The following is a 19,480-nucleotide window of genomic DNA, read 5'->3' as shown; positions in this document are numbered from 1 at the left end:
GAGACAAACATCAAGGAGCCTGAGGCCACAAGCTTTAAAACCAGTAAACAAACGTTTATTGAACACCTATTTTTCACAAGTCTGTTGAGGGTGTTTAAAAGCCTGAGATAAAGTTCTGCCTTCAAATTGCCAACAGGCTAGTTAGTTGGGCAGACAAACCCAAACTCAGGGAATAATGCAAGAGTTAAGCAGTAAAACTAGACAAATACACAAGCAGTGAAAGATGGCACTGAATGGCTTGGGCTTACAAAGTGTTTCAGGCATTGTGCTCTGCTGGTTTTGAATACCGGGATCACAGTGCCCTGAAAACCCCTGAGAATCTTCACAGAGAAGGTACATATCGGGCTGGATTGAAAACACAGGTAGGAATCAAATAGCCCTTAATGGAATGGGGAAAGCAAATAGTCTTGGAGAGTCAGGCTGTAGGAGCGCGGAATGGGAGAGTTTACAAGGGTAGGGAGGGTCACCTTGGGACATGTCTTAATGGTAATGCCAGGCAGAGAGGCTGCCGATCACTCCTGCGGATCCAAGGTCGACAGCAGTGTTTAGAACTAGGAGATTCCCTTTCCTTTCCTTCTTCCCCTCTTTTGTCCTTTAAAAACAGAACCTGATTCGACAGAGACCTTCCCAGCAGCCAGGAAAGAAAGCAACAATTGAGGCGCTCAGAAGTATTCCTGGCCCCGAAGTTGTCTCTCTGGGGGGCAGCGTCTGGGGAAGTGGAGGGAGTTGGGCCAGGTAGGATCTACTCTGGCCAGGTAGGATCTACATACCGCCCTACTCTGGCTTTTGCGAGCGCTGCTCAGCTCTCCGACTAAGCCCTGGGGTTAGAGGAGATGCCGCCGCGAGTGAAACGCTTTCTCCAAAGCGCTCTCTCAATTCCAAGGTCTTGGGATTGCCAACGGCGGCTGCGGGGCGCCGGCTGAGCACATAAAAAAGTGTCTTCTCCCCATATGGTTAGTGTTTCCGGGTTTCGTCTAGCTCCTGCTCACCAGAAATAGAAAATTAATCACGCTGATGAGAAGACAGCATGCCACAGGGAGGGCTGAGAAAGGAAAGTGCGGAAAAGGGTCCCAGACAGAACGGGCTTCCGCGCAGACGGGTCTGCGGAATCTGCGGGCGCTGCAGTCTCCCGTCCTCGTGCTCGCTCGGCCCGCCGGGAGGTGGGGACAGGGACTCGGGCAGCCCGTGCACGCCCGGCTCGCCTCCCTCGCAGCCAGCAGATGGCTCCCGGGCTCGCGCTCCCGCGCTCCCTCGCCCCCTCTCCAGACGCAGGGCCCGGGCGCTTGCGGAGGGAGGCTGCAAAGAGGGGCGCCCGCCTGCCCGCCGCCGCCGCAGCCCCGCGCAGCGGCCCTCCCCCGGGGCGCCCCGAGCGGGGGAGCGAGCGCCGGGCGCGGGAGGCCGGCCTGGGACCCGAGCGGAGGCCGGCTCTCGCGAGGTGAGGAGGGGAGCGGGCGGAGGCGGAGGAGGAGACGCCGGAGGAGCAGGAGCAGGAGGAGGGGAAGGAGGAGGAGGGCCGGAGCTGCCCCCGCCCCACCTCAGCCCGGCAGGAGCTCGAGGAAACCCTAGCCCCGCCGCCCGCGCCGCTCTCCCCGCCCTCTCCGCACGCCTTCCGCCTTCACCTAGGGCCGTAGGTGCGGCGCGGCGCGGGGCTGGGCGGGAGCTGGCCGCGGCCGGAGCAGCGCCGCCGGGAGCCGGGAGCCGCCGCGCGCGCCCGCTCGGAATCCCCGGGTCTGCGTTCCGCCGCCGGGAACTGCGGGGAGGCGACATGTAGCAGCGGCCGCCGCAGACCCACCTCGTATTTGGGACTCTTTTTTTTTTTTTTTTTGGAGGGGCGGGGGGCGCGGCGAAATTGTATCTCCGCCCTCGCTTTCTCGCCTACTCCCGTGCGCAAGCTGCATCTGCCTCTCAAAATTGAGGGGCTCGGGGGAGGGCGGGGGGTCGTAAATCAGAGTTGGACCGGCACTGCCCCCGCGCCTGGAGGGCCACCATGACCGAGGAGAGCTCCGAGGTTCCCCGGGAGCTGACAGGTAAGAGTGGCGCTGCCGCTGGCTCGCCGTCTGCCCCTGCGCACCCCTCCCCGCCGCCCCCCTGCCCTCCTCCGCCTTCCCGCAGGTCCCGCGAAGTCGCGGCGCCCCTCAGGTCGCAGCCGTGCTGGGCGGGGCGCCGGGAACTTTGCTCGCGTCTCGCCGCCTGGAAAGCCCAGTCCGGGGAGGGCGGCCGTGGGGGGCAGCGGGGGCTCTGGAGCCCGGGGCGCTTCCCCAGCCGCGACCGGGGGGGTCGTGGTGGGCGGAAGAGGGGGGCGGGCTGCCTCGGGCTTGGGAGTTCTGGAAGCGAGGAGCACCCTTTACAGCGACCAGTCCACTGCCCCAAACTCGGGGAAGTCCGGGAAAGGCCAGTGCAAGGCCGGGGGGGAGGGGGATTGGCGAGCGCACAGTGGGTAGTCTCAGGCACCTGCCCGCCTCCCTCCTCCTACCCCCGCGAGGTGCTCCTCCCATACGCAGACTCCGGGGAGGGGGCGCTAGTCTGGAGCGCGGACGGAGCCAGGCGAGGCGTGGCTTTGCCCAGCCAGCCGGGAGCGAAAGGGTTACAGGAGTGACGCACGCTCGGGCAGGGAAACTGAGGGTTAATGCTACAGGCTTATTTTAATAATAGTTAACCTACCGATTCCCCGCATCCCGAATGTCCGAGAACCAGTGCGCAGCACCCTATGCAGGGTGACCCGTTGTTTGAGTCCCTTGAGCCAGGCGAGGCGTGGCTTTGCCCAGCCAGCCGGGAGCGAAAGGGTTACAGGAGTGACGCACGCTCGGGCAGGGAAACTGAGGGTTAATGCTACAGGCTTATTTTAATAATAGTTAACCTACCGATTCCCCGCATCCCGAATGTCCGAGAACCAGTGCGCAGCACCCTATGCAGGGTGACCCGTTGTTTGAGTCCCTTGAGGTTTTTTTGCTTTTTGGGTTTTTTTTTTTTTTTTTTTTGGTGTGTGTCGGGGGGTTGGGCTGGATTTTATATGCTGGGATTTAACTTAATTATGTGGAGGGTTAACATGGCAGAACTAAAATGAGGTGGGGATGAGTGTTCTGAAAACCCAGCGTTTAAGCGTGTGTATGTATAGCACGTTGATTTTAACAAGGTGTGTGTGCGCGCGTTTTGAGCCCTAGGGACCTGTATTCCTTACTGTACCATCCTTGGCACACTGCACAGAAAGATGCTGTTTAGTCGGGGCTGACAGCAAGAGGAGATTCTCCCTGCCCGTTCGTCTGCACAGGAGAAATTTGCCCCTCGGTTTCTCCTCTTAGCCACAATACTTTGGAGGAGTCTGTGTGTCTTCCATCATTAGTGACCTCACTCAGCAGGGGACACTTGATGTGAAGAAGCTGTTGCTAGGTTTGTATGAAACCTTCAGGTTTTGTTAAATTAAAAAAAAAAGAACACCCAAAAAACCCAATCCTAACTTTTACCCAAATTTAGGATAGGAAGTTAGCGCCCCCTTCCCCCACTCTGGCCTCTTCTCTCTCCCCAACCCTGTGGAGCTGGCTCCTGAGATAAAGCATCAGCTGCCTTTGCGGGAGCCAGTGGCCCGTCCGGTTCTGGGAGGCTGGGATCTTCCCAGCAGCCTACCCAGCCTACCCGGAAGAGGAAGGGAATGCCCAGAGTCCCTGCGGATGCCCGGGGAGGTCCTGAGAAAATTTAGGGGGAGGGCTGGCCTTCTTGACCAGGGGATAAGGATAGCTAAAGAGGGGGCAGATTTTCAAGTTAGTTGTCCGTGAGCCTGGTAATTAAAGTTTAGGTAGTTATCAGACTCAAGAGAGAAGGGAAGGATGAAGATACCTGGTTTATGTGAATGGTTCTCAAAATAAATCCTTTGGTATGTTTGAAAAGTTGATTTAATCCTTATCTAGACATGAAATTTGTGTGTTTATCGACTCTTGCCCAGCTCACATATCCTTCAACCAAGTGACACATGCTTTTGTGACATGCCCGGTATGATTTTTCTGGGCCTTTGACTGGTCTAATTAGTCTGGGACAGGGGAAATTCCTGCACCTGCTTTTCTCTAATTTCAAGTGTTCACAAAGTTACACTCAGATCAATTCAAAATGGCAACCATGTGAAAACCTCAGTGTCTTCCCTTAAACTAATCCCTCAGAAGGGTAAAAAAAAAATGCAGTGTGTATCTCTCTGATAATGAAAGAAATACAGGCTTTTCATAACAAAATTTAAACGCTAAGAATGAGAAGACTGTCAGCTGTATTACCTATCTGAGATAGCTACTTTTAACCTTTTGGTGTATAACTTTCCAGTCCCTTTCCACGTGTGTATGGTCTTAAGTCTATTTCTCTTTTTTCTTTTTTTCCCAAAGATTTATTTGTTTATTCTAGAGAGAGAGAAAGAGCACGAGGGGGAGAGGGAGAGAAAATCCCAAGCAGACTCCACACCCAGCGTGGAGCCTGACATGGGGCTGATCCTGCCACCCGAGATCACGACCCCACCCGAGCCAAAACCGAGTCGGGTTGGTCAGCTGACTGCGCCCCCCGGGCACCCCTCTTAAGTCTGTTTCATATGTTGCTTTCCCACATGCCTTTTTTCTGGGAGAGAGGAGTAGCCTTTATCTGTTTTGAGCCCTGATAAAATAGGAGCTGCATAGAGATCTCCCAGCGCAGTGAGGTCCCCCACTTGCCCCCTTACTTCCCCAAACATCCCACCTGGTGGCTGGTCCCCCCCACAAGCTGCCCTTTCTCTTGTTTCCATTCTCTTCTCCATGTGGGCAACGCTCTTCCTTCTCCTTCTTCACTCTTATCTAACTTCAGCAGCTCTAAACTTTTGTGGTGGGTTTCTAGTAAGAATATTTGATTACCTCTTCATAACATATTTACTAATTAAACTACGTACGTACTTCATTTAGTAAGTATAATTTAAAACAAACTGGAGTACATCGCAAATAGAAGCAAAAATTCTATTTTTTTTCTGCACCTCATTGGGTTGTATTATACACTGTACTTTGGACCAGTGGTCTGTGTCCTGCTCCTTTAAGATTCTGCTCTGGGTCCCCTCCTTCCCGAAACCTTCAGGAATCTCCTTGTCCGTGATCTCATGGTGTAGTGAGTGTGGATTTGTCTGGAGGCATTTATCTGCCTTCTCTAGATTGTAAGCACCTGCAAAAGGCAGGGGCTGTCGGTGTCCCAGCAGCTAGTCGAACACTTGGCATACGAGAGCTCCTCCTGTGTCCATATATTTGTTGAATATATGAATAAGCCAAGATGATTATAATATAGAATACAGATCTTTGGGAGTGTAGAGGAGGTTGCCACATATATATATATATAGCATATATATATGGCATATATATATATATATATTTAAGATTTTATTTATTTATTTGACAGAGCAGGAGTGGGAGAGAGAGAGAGAGAGAGAGAGCACAAGCAGGGGGAGTGGCAGGCAGAGGGAGAGGGAAAGCAGGCTGTCTGCTGAGCAGGGAGCCTGACGTGGCGCTCCATCCCAGGACCCCAAGATCACAACCCGAGCTGAAGGCAGACATTTAACTGACTGAGCCACCCAGGCAGCCAAGGTTGCTGTATTTTGAGGTAGGACGTAACCAGGAGGTGACTAGGGAAGGGGCGTCCCAGGAAAGAGAATAGTACACACAGAATGCTGGGGGTGTGCCAGACGGAGATGATAGGGATGCCTGGATTGTTAAGTGTGTGTGCTGAGAAGTTAAACTGAAAAAAATGTGGAAGACCTTGAGTGGCCTGCTGCAGGGTTGGGGTTTATCCAAAAATGAGAGCAGCTCGTAGAGCAAGAGTGATGTGATCAGACCTGTTGTTTTCAGAGGGTCCCTTTGGTCCGGGAGGGGACAGAGAGCTGATAGGTGGGACATCATGGACTTGTCTTGAGGAGAGATTCTGAGGCCTTGGACGCAGGGTCAAGCCCAGGGGAGTCGGGAGCTGTTTAGGACGTAGTTCTAGGAGAGTAGGTGACTGGCTTTCAAATTTGTAGCTTTGTTAGTGGCCAGAGGAGTGGGGAGGGGAATGAGTTTGATTTGAGACCTATTCCATTTGGAGCTTTCCCTGGAGTCGTTCCTGCCACCATCTAGATTTTGAAGTCTCTCCTTCTCTCTTGATTCTTCCTTTCTTGTTGCCTTTGCCCACTCTTTGGGGTGTCGTGCTGTGATGCCTTCGGAAGGACAGATGGCCAGGATCACCCTTCCCTGGCTGAATTGTCCAGTCTGGTTCTGGTTCTTTGCCATATTTCCCAACTCTGATGTCAGGCACTCCCAGAAAATGGTAGTATTTCTATGCCACTGTGATGAACACAGAGGCTGTTGGGGACCAGAGGTAACTAGCCAAAGAAGTTTATGAATTCCTATTGTGCTTACGGTCTGCATGCAACACAGGCCTCCATGATCCTTCCTGACATTGCTCGTGTTTTTCCTGTGTGTGTGTCTGTTTGCCCAGCGAGATTATGTCGTGCTTTGCGTGAACTGGTATTATGTCACATGCTCTAATATTGGCCTCCGCATCTGAGCGCACAGTACAACGCACATAGTAGGTGTTCATTAGCTATGTGACTGATTACTATCAGGCTTGTTAAAACAAGCTAAAAAAAAAAAAGAAAAACCACAATAATAAAAACAACCAAAAATACTCCTTCAAATGTTCTCCCCTCTCCAGTGCTTTTTTCTTATTAATAAAAGAATATAATGAAACTCTTCCCTTCTTTCAGAAAGCATAAAGGATGTTATTGGCAGAAAGATAAAAATTGCAGTGAAGAAGAAAGTAAAGTTGGAACTTAAGGGAGACAAAGTTGAAAACAAAGTGCTGGTAAGTATTCTCGTTTTCTTAAAACGTTTGGAAGAGAAAGTGTTTTTCCTCTTCATTGTTTTGATTGCTTAATTTCCATGCAACTCAAGTGCTATGTTTCATATTTTGCTGGAAAGTTCTGAGGGCCATTTTGTCCTGGATTAATTGGAATGTCTGCCCGTTGAAAGGTAACGGTAGGATATTTACATTTTCGAGATTGAGGTTCTTTCTTTCTTTTTTTTTTTTTTAAAGATTTTATTTATTTATCTGACAGAGATAGAGACAGCCAGTGAGAGAGGGAACACAAGCGGGGGGAGGGGTGGGAGAGGAAGAAGCAGGCTCTCAGTGGAGAAGCCTGTTGTGGGGCTCGATCCCAGAACACCGGGATCACGCCCTGAGCCGAAGGCAGACGCTTAACCGCTGTGCCACCCAGGCGCCCCGAGATTGAGGTTATTTCTTAAAATTGTCCCAGTCACCCACACTGAGGTCATCTCCTACAGCCTGTTTTCAAATTATTCAATTTAATGTGAAATGGAGCTTATATATAGTTTATCTTTGTTGTGGCTGATTGTATGACTTCATTTGTGAGGACTTAGGGAGGAGTTTAAAAACTCATCTCATGTTGATCTAACTATGTAACTAAATGTTCTCAGATGTTGTATCGGAGTTCATCTCCAGGGGCAGAAGACACCTGTCATTTCACGGGGACGTTTGGTGTGTTGAAGGGAAATGCCTGGTGCAGGCAGTATCTGCTAGTGCTGAGATTGGACTTGGGCCCCCCCAGCGTGTGGTGGAGCTCCTGGGGGCCCAGGGGTTGCACCGTGCTGGGTACAGAGTGCAGGAGGGCATTGTCGGAACCTGGACTATAGCTCTAGAGAGGTGAGGAGCCCTTTGTGGTATTATATTGGCTCCTAGGTTGAGACTGTGGCAAACCTAGATTTAGCCTTAGGGGAATATGTGTTGTTTATGTTTTTGTTGGAGAGAATATTCTATTTATCTTTTATCATTGGCAATTTTCAAACATATGCCAAAGTAGAGATTAGCATATTGAACCCTGTGTATGTTCATCCAGCTTCAACAGTTTTTCGTGTTTCACCAATATTGTTGGTCTCCCCACAGCTTTCTTTTCCCCCCTCTTGGAGTATTTTGAAACAAATTCCAAGCACCTGTCATTGAAAGAGAATATTTTTCATATTCTGTTTCTTCAGTTGAATTTGCCACAATCTCAAGTGTTTTTCTTTCTTTTTTTTTTTAAAGATTTTATTTATTTGACAGAGATAGAGACAGCCAGCGAGAGAGGGAACACAAGCAGGGGGAGTGGGAGAGGAAGAAGCAGGCTCACAGCAGAAGAGCCTGATGTGGGGCTCGATCCCCTAACGCCGGGATCACGCCCTGAGCCGAAGGCAGACGCTTAACAGCTGTGCCACCCAGGCGCCCCTCAAGTGTTTTTCTGATAACATCTGTCTGGAGAATCTTTCAGAATATCTGGCTGCCTTCCCCCGTAGATGTAAGGATTATGCTGTTGATGGATGACTTCTCTTTCTCTCTGGTCCATGTGTGCAAGTCAGGATGGCAGAGAGATTGAAGTGGGAAAACTTGATGGAGGGGGCTCTGGCCCTGCGACAAAGTGTGTTTGTGTCACCTGCATTGTTAGGGTTACCAAGAGTAGAAACGATGGGTGCCGTCATTCTGATTTATTTTGTTTTAATCAAGAGTAAATTTCCTTAGAGTGTATGTTACTTAATGGTATAGGGTAGTGATATTTTGGGGAGGTGGTAGTGGAGAGAGAAGACATTTTGTTTCTGCTGTTTGTTGCCTTATACATTTAAAGTGAAGATGTAAATGGATCCACCTTTATCTAAGTGAGCTGTCCTAGTCAAGTGGTTTTTCTACCAGCTTGGCCTCATGTGGGCTATTATTTGGTGTGGATACTGCTCATTGTACGAGGAAGGAGCCTGTGCCATGAGTAAGATTTACAAAGTGAAAAGTACAAAGACAAACATAAGTATCCAGTAGAACGGAATTAGCACCATTCACAAATAGTTATGATTAGTACTTAAAGTTAAGGACCTCCCCCACATACACCCCCACCGCCCTCAACCCCCACATCTCAACATAAGCTGGAGTTAAGGTTGTAACCGAACTATACCTGTCTTTGAATATAAGTATTTATTTCCCCAGATCTGGAACCTAAGTAGTTTCTGATAATTTGGCATAAACTTGTTTTGGCTGTTCCTTACGTGCATGGACAGGAATTATTAATGGAAATACTCAGAGTCTGACAATCTTAATAGAAATATTCAGGTCGGAGCAAGATAGTCAATGACAAACTGACCTTCACGTTGTTGATTTTGGTGTTTCTGGATTGAGAGAAATTCAATTACTTAAATGAAAGCACTGGGGGAATCTCTTTATGATGTTCATTTCTGAGTTTCTTTGGCTGTCAGTCCACTAACATTGGTAATAAATGAGTTGGCTTAATACCTTCCATATATCTTGTTTGAGTTTTGTTTCTTTTCCCACAGTGCCTGCTCTTAGCGTCCTTCCTTCCTTATGAGGTTGGGAGTATGTGTGTTATAGGTCACTTAGTTCCCTTTTTTTTTTTTTTTTTTTTTTACAGTTGGAGACTTTAATTTGTAGCTTATCTTCCGTTGAGGGTGTATCTTCATCTTGCTTCTTCTCATGGTCGTAATAGCTAATATTTATTGAACATTGCCCAAGTGCTAGGCTCTTTGTGCAACACTGAGTCATACATTACCTTATTCAATCCCGCAGCAGATCCTTGAGGTCGCACTGTTTATATCTCCGGTTAGATTCGGAGAGGCCAAGTAAGTTGCTTCAGGTCATTTAGCTAGTTAGCGACAGAGCTGGGATTTGAACCCAGATCTGCCTCACTCAGAGCCTATCTGTTTCACCATTATTTTTTTTTTTAAGATTTTATTCACTTATTTGAGAGAGAGAGAAAGAGTGCGCAAGCACGAGTGGGGGGAGAGGCAGAGGGAGAGAAAGAAGCAGACTCCCCGCTGAGCAGGGAGCCCGACATGGGGCTCGATCCCAGGACCCTGGGATCATGATCTGAGCTGAAGGCAGATGCTGAGCCAACTGAGCCACCCAGGCGCCCCTGCTTCACCATTGTTTTCAAAATAAAAAGAAAACGTCCTTTGGCTTATTGTTCACTTTCACCCAGTGGTCAGGAGATTTGGACCTTAGAAGGATCAGGAATCCTTGTGTTTATTTGGTTGACTGATGGATTTATGCATAATTTCCAGACTGATAGAGCACGTCCTGTGTGCCATGCCTATTACATGTACAAGACGTCATGTATTCAGAGCTCGCAGTCTGGCTGGGGAGGTAAACATGTCAGGGGGCTGTGCTTCGAGTTGTGCTATGAGCACGATGACAGGGGCTGTCATTACAGCACATATGAGGGACCATGGACTCAGGCTGGTGCATCAGGGAAGAGCTCTAGAAGGAAGGAAGCCCTGAGCTGCCACTGGGGGCTGAGTAGGAGTTACCAAGGGTCATAGACAAAGGAAACAGAGTAAACCTGGAAGCCAGACGGGGTTTACATGTGAGAGAAGCATCCGCAGCAGTAGGGCTGCAGCAGGTGCATAGTGGAGAGTGGCCAGGCATAGAGGTGATGCCTTTCCTTGCCATCGGGATATCAGGTGAAACTGGGGCTGGTTAAAGAGGTCTCTTCTCACCACCTGTTTCTAATAACCTTTATGTGAACTTTATCCTCCCCTCTCCAGGGAGGCCATAGGGCTCAGTGGTTAAGGACTTGGGCCCTGGAGTCACACCTGAGTCACAGTGCAGCCCAGCCGCTTTATAACATTGTTAAGTCTCAGTTCCTTTCTCTAGTGAAACAGGTGTGCAACAGTATCTGTTTGTACATGGCTGCTTTGAAAATTAACTAGGATAGGTTTTAATACTGCTTGGTGAAGGCCCAGCACGTGATGAACAGCCAACAAAGGATAAAGCAAGAGGAACTGAGAGAGCCTGCCTTGTTTTCTCAGTGGCACTGAAAATGCCCCTCCTGATGCCCGGGTATCTCCTGCCTTTATTGAGGGGTTCAGTTCCCCATAAGGCCAAGAAGAGTATTTATAGCTTATGTCTCCTTTCCAGCAGGAGAGAGGGCAACTGACCAGATCTGAAATTCTGCAGGTAGGGCACTGGTCACATGGAATCAGAAGTGCTAGAATGTGTGGGATGAGGGGGATCTGTGGTCACATACATTTGGCAATCAGGGTGTTAAAGATAAATGAGTGTCTTTACTTTGTGGCTTTTCAGAGCCAGTAATACATCGATGGGCGTTGTTGATTCCTAAGAATGAGCTGGAGTATGCTGTTGTTCTCGATTTTATTTGGCCAGAGACCCTAATGACTCTAGGTTAGGAAACCAGGGTGGAGCGGAGCTGAGCTGGGGCCTCTGGGGACAGTTAAAGGGGAGACAGAAGAGGCTGGAACAGGCTGTCGGTTCTTAGGGTGGCTCTCCTAGGGGTGGTCCACGGGCCCTGTACTTTTTATCTAAGCTGCAGGCAGGTCTGCTGAAGGCCACACACTGGGACATGTCATCTGTTGCTATAATACCTTCTCTCTTGTCTGTGGGGTGTATCATCAGGAAGTGATTCTGTCTGTCTTAGACTCTCATTCCATTTTCTCATTTGCTAGTTGAATCTTTACCCAATTTTTCTGGTACCTGGCTTTTTATTTTTATTTATTTATTTAAAGATTTTATTTATTTATTTGAGAGAGAGAATGAGATAGCACAAGCTGGGGGAGGGGCAGATGGAGATGGAGATGCAGACTCCCCGCTGAGCAGGGAGCCAGATGCGGGACTCGATCTCAGGACCCTGAGATCATGCCCTGAACTGAAGGCAGATGCTTAACCAGCTGAGCCACCCAGGTGCCCCAGTACCTGGACTTTCAAAAATATTTTAATTTTTGTATTTTTTAAATTCAACCTATCAGTTTTGGATCATTATAGATTTATATGCAGCTGTGAGAAGTTATACAGAAAGATCCTTGGTACCCTTTACCCAGTTTCTGCTGTCTTGCAAAATCAGAGTGTAATATCATGTTCAGGATATTGCTGTTGATGCTCTACAATGCTGAACATTTCCACCACCACAAGGATTCCGTCTCCTGCCTCTCTGGGCCACACCCATGTACCCACTTCTCTGACCCCTGGGAGTTGCTAATGTGTTCTTCATTTTTAAAATTTTGTTACTTCAAAAATGTTATGTAGGGGCACCTGGGTGCCTCAGTCGTTAAGCGTCTGCCTTTGGCTCAGATCATGATCCCAGGGTCCTGGGATCGAGCCCCGCGTCGGGCTCCCTGCTCTGCTGGGAGCCTGCTTCTTCCTCTCCCACTCCCCCTGCTTGTGTTCCCTCTCTCGCTGGCTGTCTCTCTCTCTGTCAAATAAATAAATAAAATCTTAAAAAAGAATGTTATATAAATGTAATCACACAATATATATGCCTATTGGGGATTTTTTTTTTTCTACCTGAGATAATTCCCTAGACATTCTTCCCTGTTGTTGTGTGTAGCCGTTGTGTTCCCCCCACCCCCGCCGGGGACTGTTTCGTGGTCTGGATGTCCACTCACCTGTTGATGGACCTGTGGGTGGTTTCCTGTTTTGGGGTTATTTGGGGGTATTAGGAATAAAACTTGAGATGGATACAAAGTTACAGACTTGTGTGTGAACAGGAGTCTTCACTTCACCCTGAGAAATGCCAAGGAGTGCAATTGCAGGTTTGTATTGGAATCGCCTGTTTAATTTCAGAAGAAGCTGTCAACTGTTTTCCAGAGTGGCTGTATCACTGGGTAGTCAGTCCTACCAGCAGCGTGTGAGGAGTGCAGTCTCTCCAAGTCTTTGACGGTGTTTGGTGTTGCCTGGACATTTCTCCTTTCTCTTTCTTTCTTTGCTTTCTTTCCCTTCCTTCCTTCCTTCCTTCCTTCCTTCCTTCCTTCCTTCCTTCCTGATAATGGTTGAAAGAAAAACATTGTCAGGAGGAAACTGGGTCCCTGGCGACCTGCTCCCACCCCTGCTTCTGGTGTTGCTGGCCTCTGGGAAGGGAATGTGGTCTCCTGTCTCCCAGGTGGTAGCTCTGAAGCACGTGGAAGGTTCATCTCTGGTCTCAGCTTCGTTTTTTTTTTTCTGTCCCATTTTGGAATTCGAGTTATATCATCTTTGCCAACCCCTCGTTCTTCCACACCCTTCATCAAATGGGCCAGAAGCAGGAAAGGAAAGCAGGACTGCCTCTCTTGCTACACTGAGGAGGCAGGAGAAATGGCCTCACCTTTCTCTTGGAAACAGATCATCCATTGTTCATTTATTTCCTTTTGAAAAGTTACCCCAGAATCTCTTTAGTGTATTTTTTTTTCAATTTGACATGTATTTATAACTTTTGAACATCTTAATTAAGTTTGGTTGGAATAACTGTCAGTTAATATTGAAAATGTTAAAAGGTGTAAGGATGTTATTTCAGGGGACGTGTATCCCTAAACTATTTTGGTGGCAGTGCTGTCTTCCATTAACTCAAAATATAAAGTCTACTACCACCTGTTTATTTTACAAATACATTCAAAGGGAGACTCTCTCTCTCCTAAACGTTTTGCAGGTATCTGGCCCACTTAGTTGTGAATGGTTTTAAATCTCAGATATTCTCGGATATGGAAAGCATTGTGCTTTGAGACAAGGCCACGTTCATTTCCCGTGGCCGGTCTGTTTAACATTTTCCTGCTTTCCCTCAGGCCTAACCTGGTCCGGCGGTATGGCCCGTGGAACGGTCCATTCGCAGACAAATATCCGCTCTGGAACTGGTGTTTTGCAGCTACTTTCAGGAGACGTCTGCCTTGGCCAGTAGTGTCCAGACTTTTTTTTTTTTTTTTTTAACCAATATTACCTTTTAAAAACACGTTAATTTTCCAGGGAGCCCATACAGTAAGCTATTTTAGGAGTCTGTTTTGCACATTTATAGTTGCATCCAAAATAGTATAAACCCAATCAGCGATCTCAGCGAGGCTGTTTTGATGAACATAAATTAGAAATAGAAGGGGGAGATTGGATTTTGTTTTGGCTGCACAGTATAGAGAGACTCCCTATTCACCAGTTAAGTGGTGCAAATATCACAGCTTTTAAAATAGCTGGTACTGCAGTCTCAGGATGCTTTCCAAGTCGAGACGGCAGGAGCAGCTTTATTCTGAGTTCGGTATGAACGTGGTTAATGCTGACGGCACAGCTTACCTCTGATACGTTAAACTTGGTGCAACACGTCGGATCACGCGTGTGTGTTTTCTTCCAGTAGTTACGGTAGATGGGGGGATGAAGTTCACATCAGATGTCTGGAGACGGTGGTGGCCTCTGCAGAACGTTTGGAAGATCATTGTCCCAGGCCTCGGGCTCACCTGCCTGTGCAGGAGGCTCTTGTGTGCCAGTTCTTGGGTAATTCGAACAGTCCCCTTTGTGGTACCTTTAGGAGTCTCACCTTTTAAGGATCACTTACAATTCAGTGCTTAGGTAATTTTCAGAGCACCTGGGTGAAGTTACCTGCCTCGAGAAAATTGAGCTTTAGAAAACAGCAACAGCACTGGCACGATCTTCAGGAGGGGGGTATCAGAGAGCACACCTTATTGCCAAGGGGCCTGGCAAAAGTCCTGGGAAATTAGACATAAATCCATATTGAAGTGCTTCAGACTTTACCCCGACTCAAGGCTGCAGCCGGCTCCCGCTCATCTCTGGGTAGGGTGCTGGAGGCGGGCTCTGGCTGTGGGCATATGTTTCCAGAAGGGAGCTCTGGCCGACATGCACCTGTTACCCGAGCTGCATTTCCGTCCTACTCTGTCATCTGCAACTGCCCCTGTTTCTGCTGTAGTTAGGATAGGAGAGTCCAATGACCTTGGGCTCGAGCCCTCCATCATATATCAGCCTTGGTGTAACTTTTCATTGTTCTTAAAAAGATACTCTTTTCCATCCTCTGGGATTTAGCTACTCGGGGAGCAGGGAATTTAGGTCCACCCTGGGGAGGCGGGGGAGGCAGGGGTGTGTGTGAGCGGTGTGAAAGGGGCATGGTGGAAATGCACGAGCCAGGAGATCTACACAAAACATGGAACGAATAGGGAGAACTCTTTTTTCAGAGTTATGGAGAAAACAAAGACTTTAGTGAAGGGTTGCTGTAACACCGTTTCGTTTCATTGGAAACACTGTTTATATCTATTGTTAAAGTAGATTGAAAAATGCAACTTTATAAAATCTGATGAAGCGTAGGAGATTCTGCCTCCCCACCTCCATCATTCTCCCCTTTCTAAAATGCTTGTTCTCTTTTAATAGAGTATAAGAATTTGGTTTGGGGTATATAGGGTATATTGTCTAAATCTTTGTTACTGTGCCCTATTTTTCTCTCTCTCTAAATAGATCACTTCCCCCAGCTCTTTGAGAAAAGAGAGGTACAGGTGGGAAAAGAAGGATGCTTGGGTTGGGGTATGTGTGTGTGTAAATAAAACAGTCTGTTCACTTTCACCCACTCCTTTTCCTTATATGTGTTTTGAGAGATAGTTTTTCTGTTTTGAAGACATTGTGCCTTGGTGAACCTTGGCCTGCAGGTGTCTCGGTCTCTTAGCTATGGTAGGTGCACCCTTTTCCTTTGGTCTCTCCGTCCTCAGGCTGAATACGCTCACTCCTTGAAGTCTTACTGGAGGAGGATGTTGCTTTCAGAGTTTTCACTGTTCTTATCACCTTGCTTCCGAATCATCCTACTTTGTCAATGAGCCTTTTAAATTTTAGATGTTTTGGGATCAAAAGTATTTGCTAAACACGGTGAAACTGAATTAAACAGAATTTCTCAGAACCTTGAACGGCTCCTATGGATTGCATCTCTCGAAGGGGGATGTGATATGTGTTATCACAGAATTGTCCCTCTAGACCCTGTAGGAAACATCAATGTATTGTGGTCTGTCCAGTGAAGACTACCAGCTACACATTGCTTGGGCGCTGAAAACATTTTCTTCTTGTTTTTTTAAAATTTTGAATGTATCTGTACTATTCGCATTACTAAAAAGTTACATAGGAAAGCAAAACTGAAATAGCACCTAGGCGATCAATCCAGAAGGGACCATTGGAAAAAATATCAGTATTTTTTTATTTTTCTACACATATGTACATATACATGTATGGCGTTTGTAAAATGGAATTATGAATACTATTTCGTACTCTACCTTAAAAGTATAGTATTTAAGGTCAGCGCTTTCCACGTCACTAATGTGTATGTATTGTATATGTATTAATATTGTATGTGTATAGCGAATATATTGAATAATATGTATCTGTTTTGGATTCCTGCATGGCGCTTCATTAATTGCTGTCCTTTAGCACTTATTGTGAGATATTTAGGTTGCTTCCAGTATTTTGCCTTATAAATGAGTACATGCTCATATTTATTTCTCCTGGATGAATTCCTGGAAGTGGAATTGCTGCCTGACAGGCTTTCTAAAGGATACATTTTTCACCTGATTGTTATTCAGGAAGTCTCAATGGAGAATAATTCCCCTACCGCATCAATTTTATTGTCTTAAAAAAAAATCTATTTCGCAGACTGGCTCATTCTCTTTGTTCAAGTTCTTGTATTTCTTAGGCCGGCACTCCTTGGACCCTTGCTCCAAGGCAAACTTTTCTTTTTTTTTTTTTTTTGTGGCAACTAAGGCCCTTTCCGGTGTGGCTGTGGACATGTGGTCTTTTCTCCTGTGGTGGATTGGCAGGCTTAGAGTCCTGTGGTTCTTGTGTCTTCTGGCGACTGCAAATGGGTTTCCGGTCATAGACCCCCTTTTTTTAATTTTTAAATTTTTTTTAGCTTTTTTAAAAAATATCTTTTTATTATATTAGTCACCATACAGTACATCCCTGGTTTTTGATGTAAAGTTCGATGATTCGTTAGTTGCGTATAACACCCAGTGCACCATGCAACACGTGCCCTCCTTACTACCCATCACCGGTCTATCCCATTCCCCCACCCCCTCCCCTCTGAAGCCCTCAGTTTGTTTCTCAGAGTCCACAGTCTCTCATGCTTCATTCCCCCTTCTGATTACCCCCCCTTTCTTTATCCCTTTCTTCTCCTGCTGATCTTCCTAGTTCTTATGTTCCATAGATGAGAGAAACCATATGATAATTGTCTTTCTCTGCTTGACTTATTTCGCTTAGCATTATCTCCTCCAGTGCCGTCCATGTTGCAGCAAATGTTGAGAAATCGTTCTTTTTGATAGCTGAGTAATATTCCATTGTATATATGGACCACAACTTAGCTTTTTAAAAAATTTTTATTGCAGCGTAGATGACGCGCACTGTTATGTTAGCGCGGTGTACAACATAGCGTGATTTGACAATTCTGTGTGCTCTGCTCGCTGTGGTGAGCGTGCTTGTCAGCAAGAGTCACGGCTCTGGACTGTCCCTGTCCCGGAATGAGTGAATCAGCATCCTCTTCCCCTGAGCTGCACCCTAACCAGTGTGAGACTGTATCGTAGGATTTCGATCTTTGATCTTTGCCCCTGTCTTGGGACTTTCTTCCCTTGGGTCCTTGAATGCTCTTTTATAAATGATCATTGAGCAGATTTGCCAGTGATGAGGCCCAGGCCATTTTTACAGACCAAGCGTAGCTGAGGAGACTCCCGAGCTCGTGAGCATGGACAGCTAGTCCTGCCTCTTAGAGGAGAGTTTAGTGTCATCACGAAAGGAGACACTACTTTTCCTTCCAGACGGTTGTGAAGTCAGTTGACTTCATGTGCGTGTAGCTAACGCTCAATCTCTTCAGTCCTGTGGCCGGTACCTGGTCCTTCTGTTCCCACCTGTCCCCGCCCCCCCAGCCTACCCTCCCGCCCCGGGGGTTGGGGAGCATGTCCAGGCAAGGACCTGGGAGCACCCCTCCATGAGCAGCTTCTCGGAGAGCCCCTTCCTCTTCACTGAGCCGCCAGCAGTTCAGCCTGCGTCTCTCTCCTTCCAGAGCTGTCGGTGTGGCCCATTTGGCTTGCGGGGTGATGAGGTCCCTGAGGACCCCCTTATTATTCCTCAGAGAGCAAGCCCATGAGACTCCTTCCTTCCTCTGGGCTACATTCTTAGTCCCTTTGTGGAATAGACCAGGGAAGACGAGGCCTAGATGGGGGGCAGTTACAGAGATGTCACAAGCTCCAAAGGCCGTCTCCGCGCCGAGTGAGGCCTGACTTCCCTGACCCTCGACGGCCGAGCAGTAGCCTCACGGAATGTGAGCTGGAAGTGGGGCCAGTGGGCATCCGGGCCGGTTGGTAAGTTCCCAGTGGGCATTTTTGGTTTCCTGACCCCATCTGTCCTACGTTGATTGTCACTAGCAACCCAAGAAAGATGTCCTCTTCCCTCATAGGAAGAGAAAGGAACCCCGACCTGGAGAGAAGGCCCTGCCTGTGCTGGTTTGCCTGAGCAATCCCGGACGGTTCACTGGAGCACCTGGGGCCGCCTGCAACTTTTCTTTTAAATCACAGGGGGCCGGTTTCTCTTCTTTGCCTGAGTCCTCGGGATAGTGAAAAGGTTGCGGTTTGGGGAGACTTTCTGTGCAGCTCTGCTCACTGCCTCCCGACAGATGACCTTTGAAACTTGCCTGCACCGAAGGACTGCAAAGATGTGGCTTGCTGGTGTAGACTTGTCCACTTAGGTCTCTTGGGCGTCTTGCTCCTTCTCAGAGCTTCTGTGCCCTCAAAACTCAGCATCTGAATGAACTGTGAGCTCTGAGAGCTGTCTCCTTTTCAGCTCTTGGCCTCTCCAGAAGAAACTTTCCAAGTCTCAGTAGCCCACGGCCCTCTCTCCTGGGACGCGACTTGGGTGGGTGGTCTTCGGTCCCCCTCGTTTTTCCACAAGGCCTGGACATGAGAGGTTGGGCCAGCCTTTCCTGTCCAGCGTGGCTTGTGAACAAAGCAGCTGGAGCAGAGGAGAGGCCATTAGACGAAAGTGACATCAGTCTTCATATCTGACATCTGCGGGTTGTCCGTGGCGTGTGCGTGCAGGAAGCCTTCACACTCGGTTCCTCTGGCTCCACGTTCCCCCAGGAAGAGCCAGTTTCTCTATCCATCAGAGCAGGGCACCACTTTTATTTGATTTTTACTTTTTTATTTATTAGAGAGAGGGCGGGAGCACAAGCAAGGGGAGGGGCAGATGGAGAGGGAGAAGCAGACTCCCTGCTGAGCAGGGAGGCCTTTGTGGGATTCGATCCCAGGACCTGAGCCGAACGCAGATGCTTAAGCGACTGAGCCCCCAGACGTGCCGTGGGCTCCACCTTGTAATGTCCTGGAGAGTGATGCTTGTGGCGTCGTTAGCCTTAAATCCAGGGATGGCTTTTTTTTTTTTTTTTAATGTTTTCACAGACTTTTTACGCTTTTCATTCTGGTAGCGGCTTTGTGTGTGTTACTCGATTAGTCTGCCTGGGTTTGAATTCTGAAATGGCTTTGTGTTATGTTCTGACTTTAGGCCAATGATCCCTCTCTTCTGCCTCACTTTTATCGTCTACAAAATGAGCGTAATGACAGAACCTGCTTCATGGATTTGGTTTGGAGAGTAAGTGAGAGATTACATACAAAGTATTTTAAACGGCGTCGGGCCTCCGGGAAGTCATCAGTGGGCTTGGGGCTGTTGCTGCTGGGAGGGGCGGTGCAGCGATGGGGCTGAA

At 48.1% G+C, this 19,480-nt stretch overlaps 1 protein-coding gene across 3 annotated transcripts in view; it reads left to right on the top strand.

The window, feature by feature from the left end:
- Positions 1-1,840: 1,840 nt before the first annotated feature.
- Positions 1,841-19,480, top strand: part of CARMIL1 (capping protein regulator and myosin 1 linker 1) — a 303,770-nt gene continuing 286,130 nt past the window's right edge. For all 3 annotated transcript variants that reach the window (XM_040644903.1, XM_040644902.1, XM_040644900.1), the window contains exons 1-2: positions 1,841-2,027; positions 6,725-6,822. In XM_040644903.1, the coding sequence (XP_040500837.1) occupies positions 1,988-2,027; positions 6,725-6,822 (138 nt within the window). In that variant the 5' untranslated portion in view covers positions 1,841-1,987. The remainder of the gene's footprint in view (positions 2,028-6,724; positions 6,823-19,480) is intronic.

Source organism: Ursus maritimus, unplaced genomic scaffold (assembly GCF_017311325.1).
Source record: "Ursus maritimus isolate PB19 unplaced genomic scaffold, ASM1731132v1 scaffold_30, whole genome shotgun sequence".
NCBI lineage: Eukaryota > Metazoa > Chordata > Mammalia > Carnivora > Ursidae > Ursus > Ursus maritimus.
Note: the sequence above shows the minus strand (reverse complement) of the source record. Positions and strands in the feature narration are given on the sequence as shown.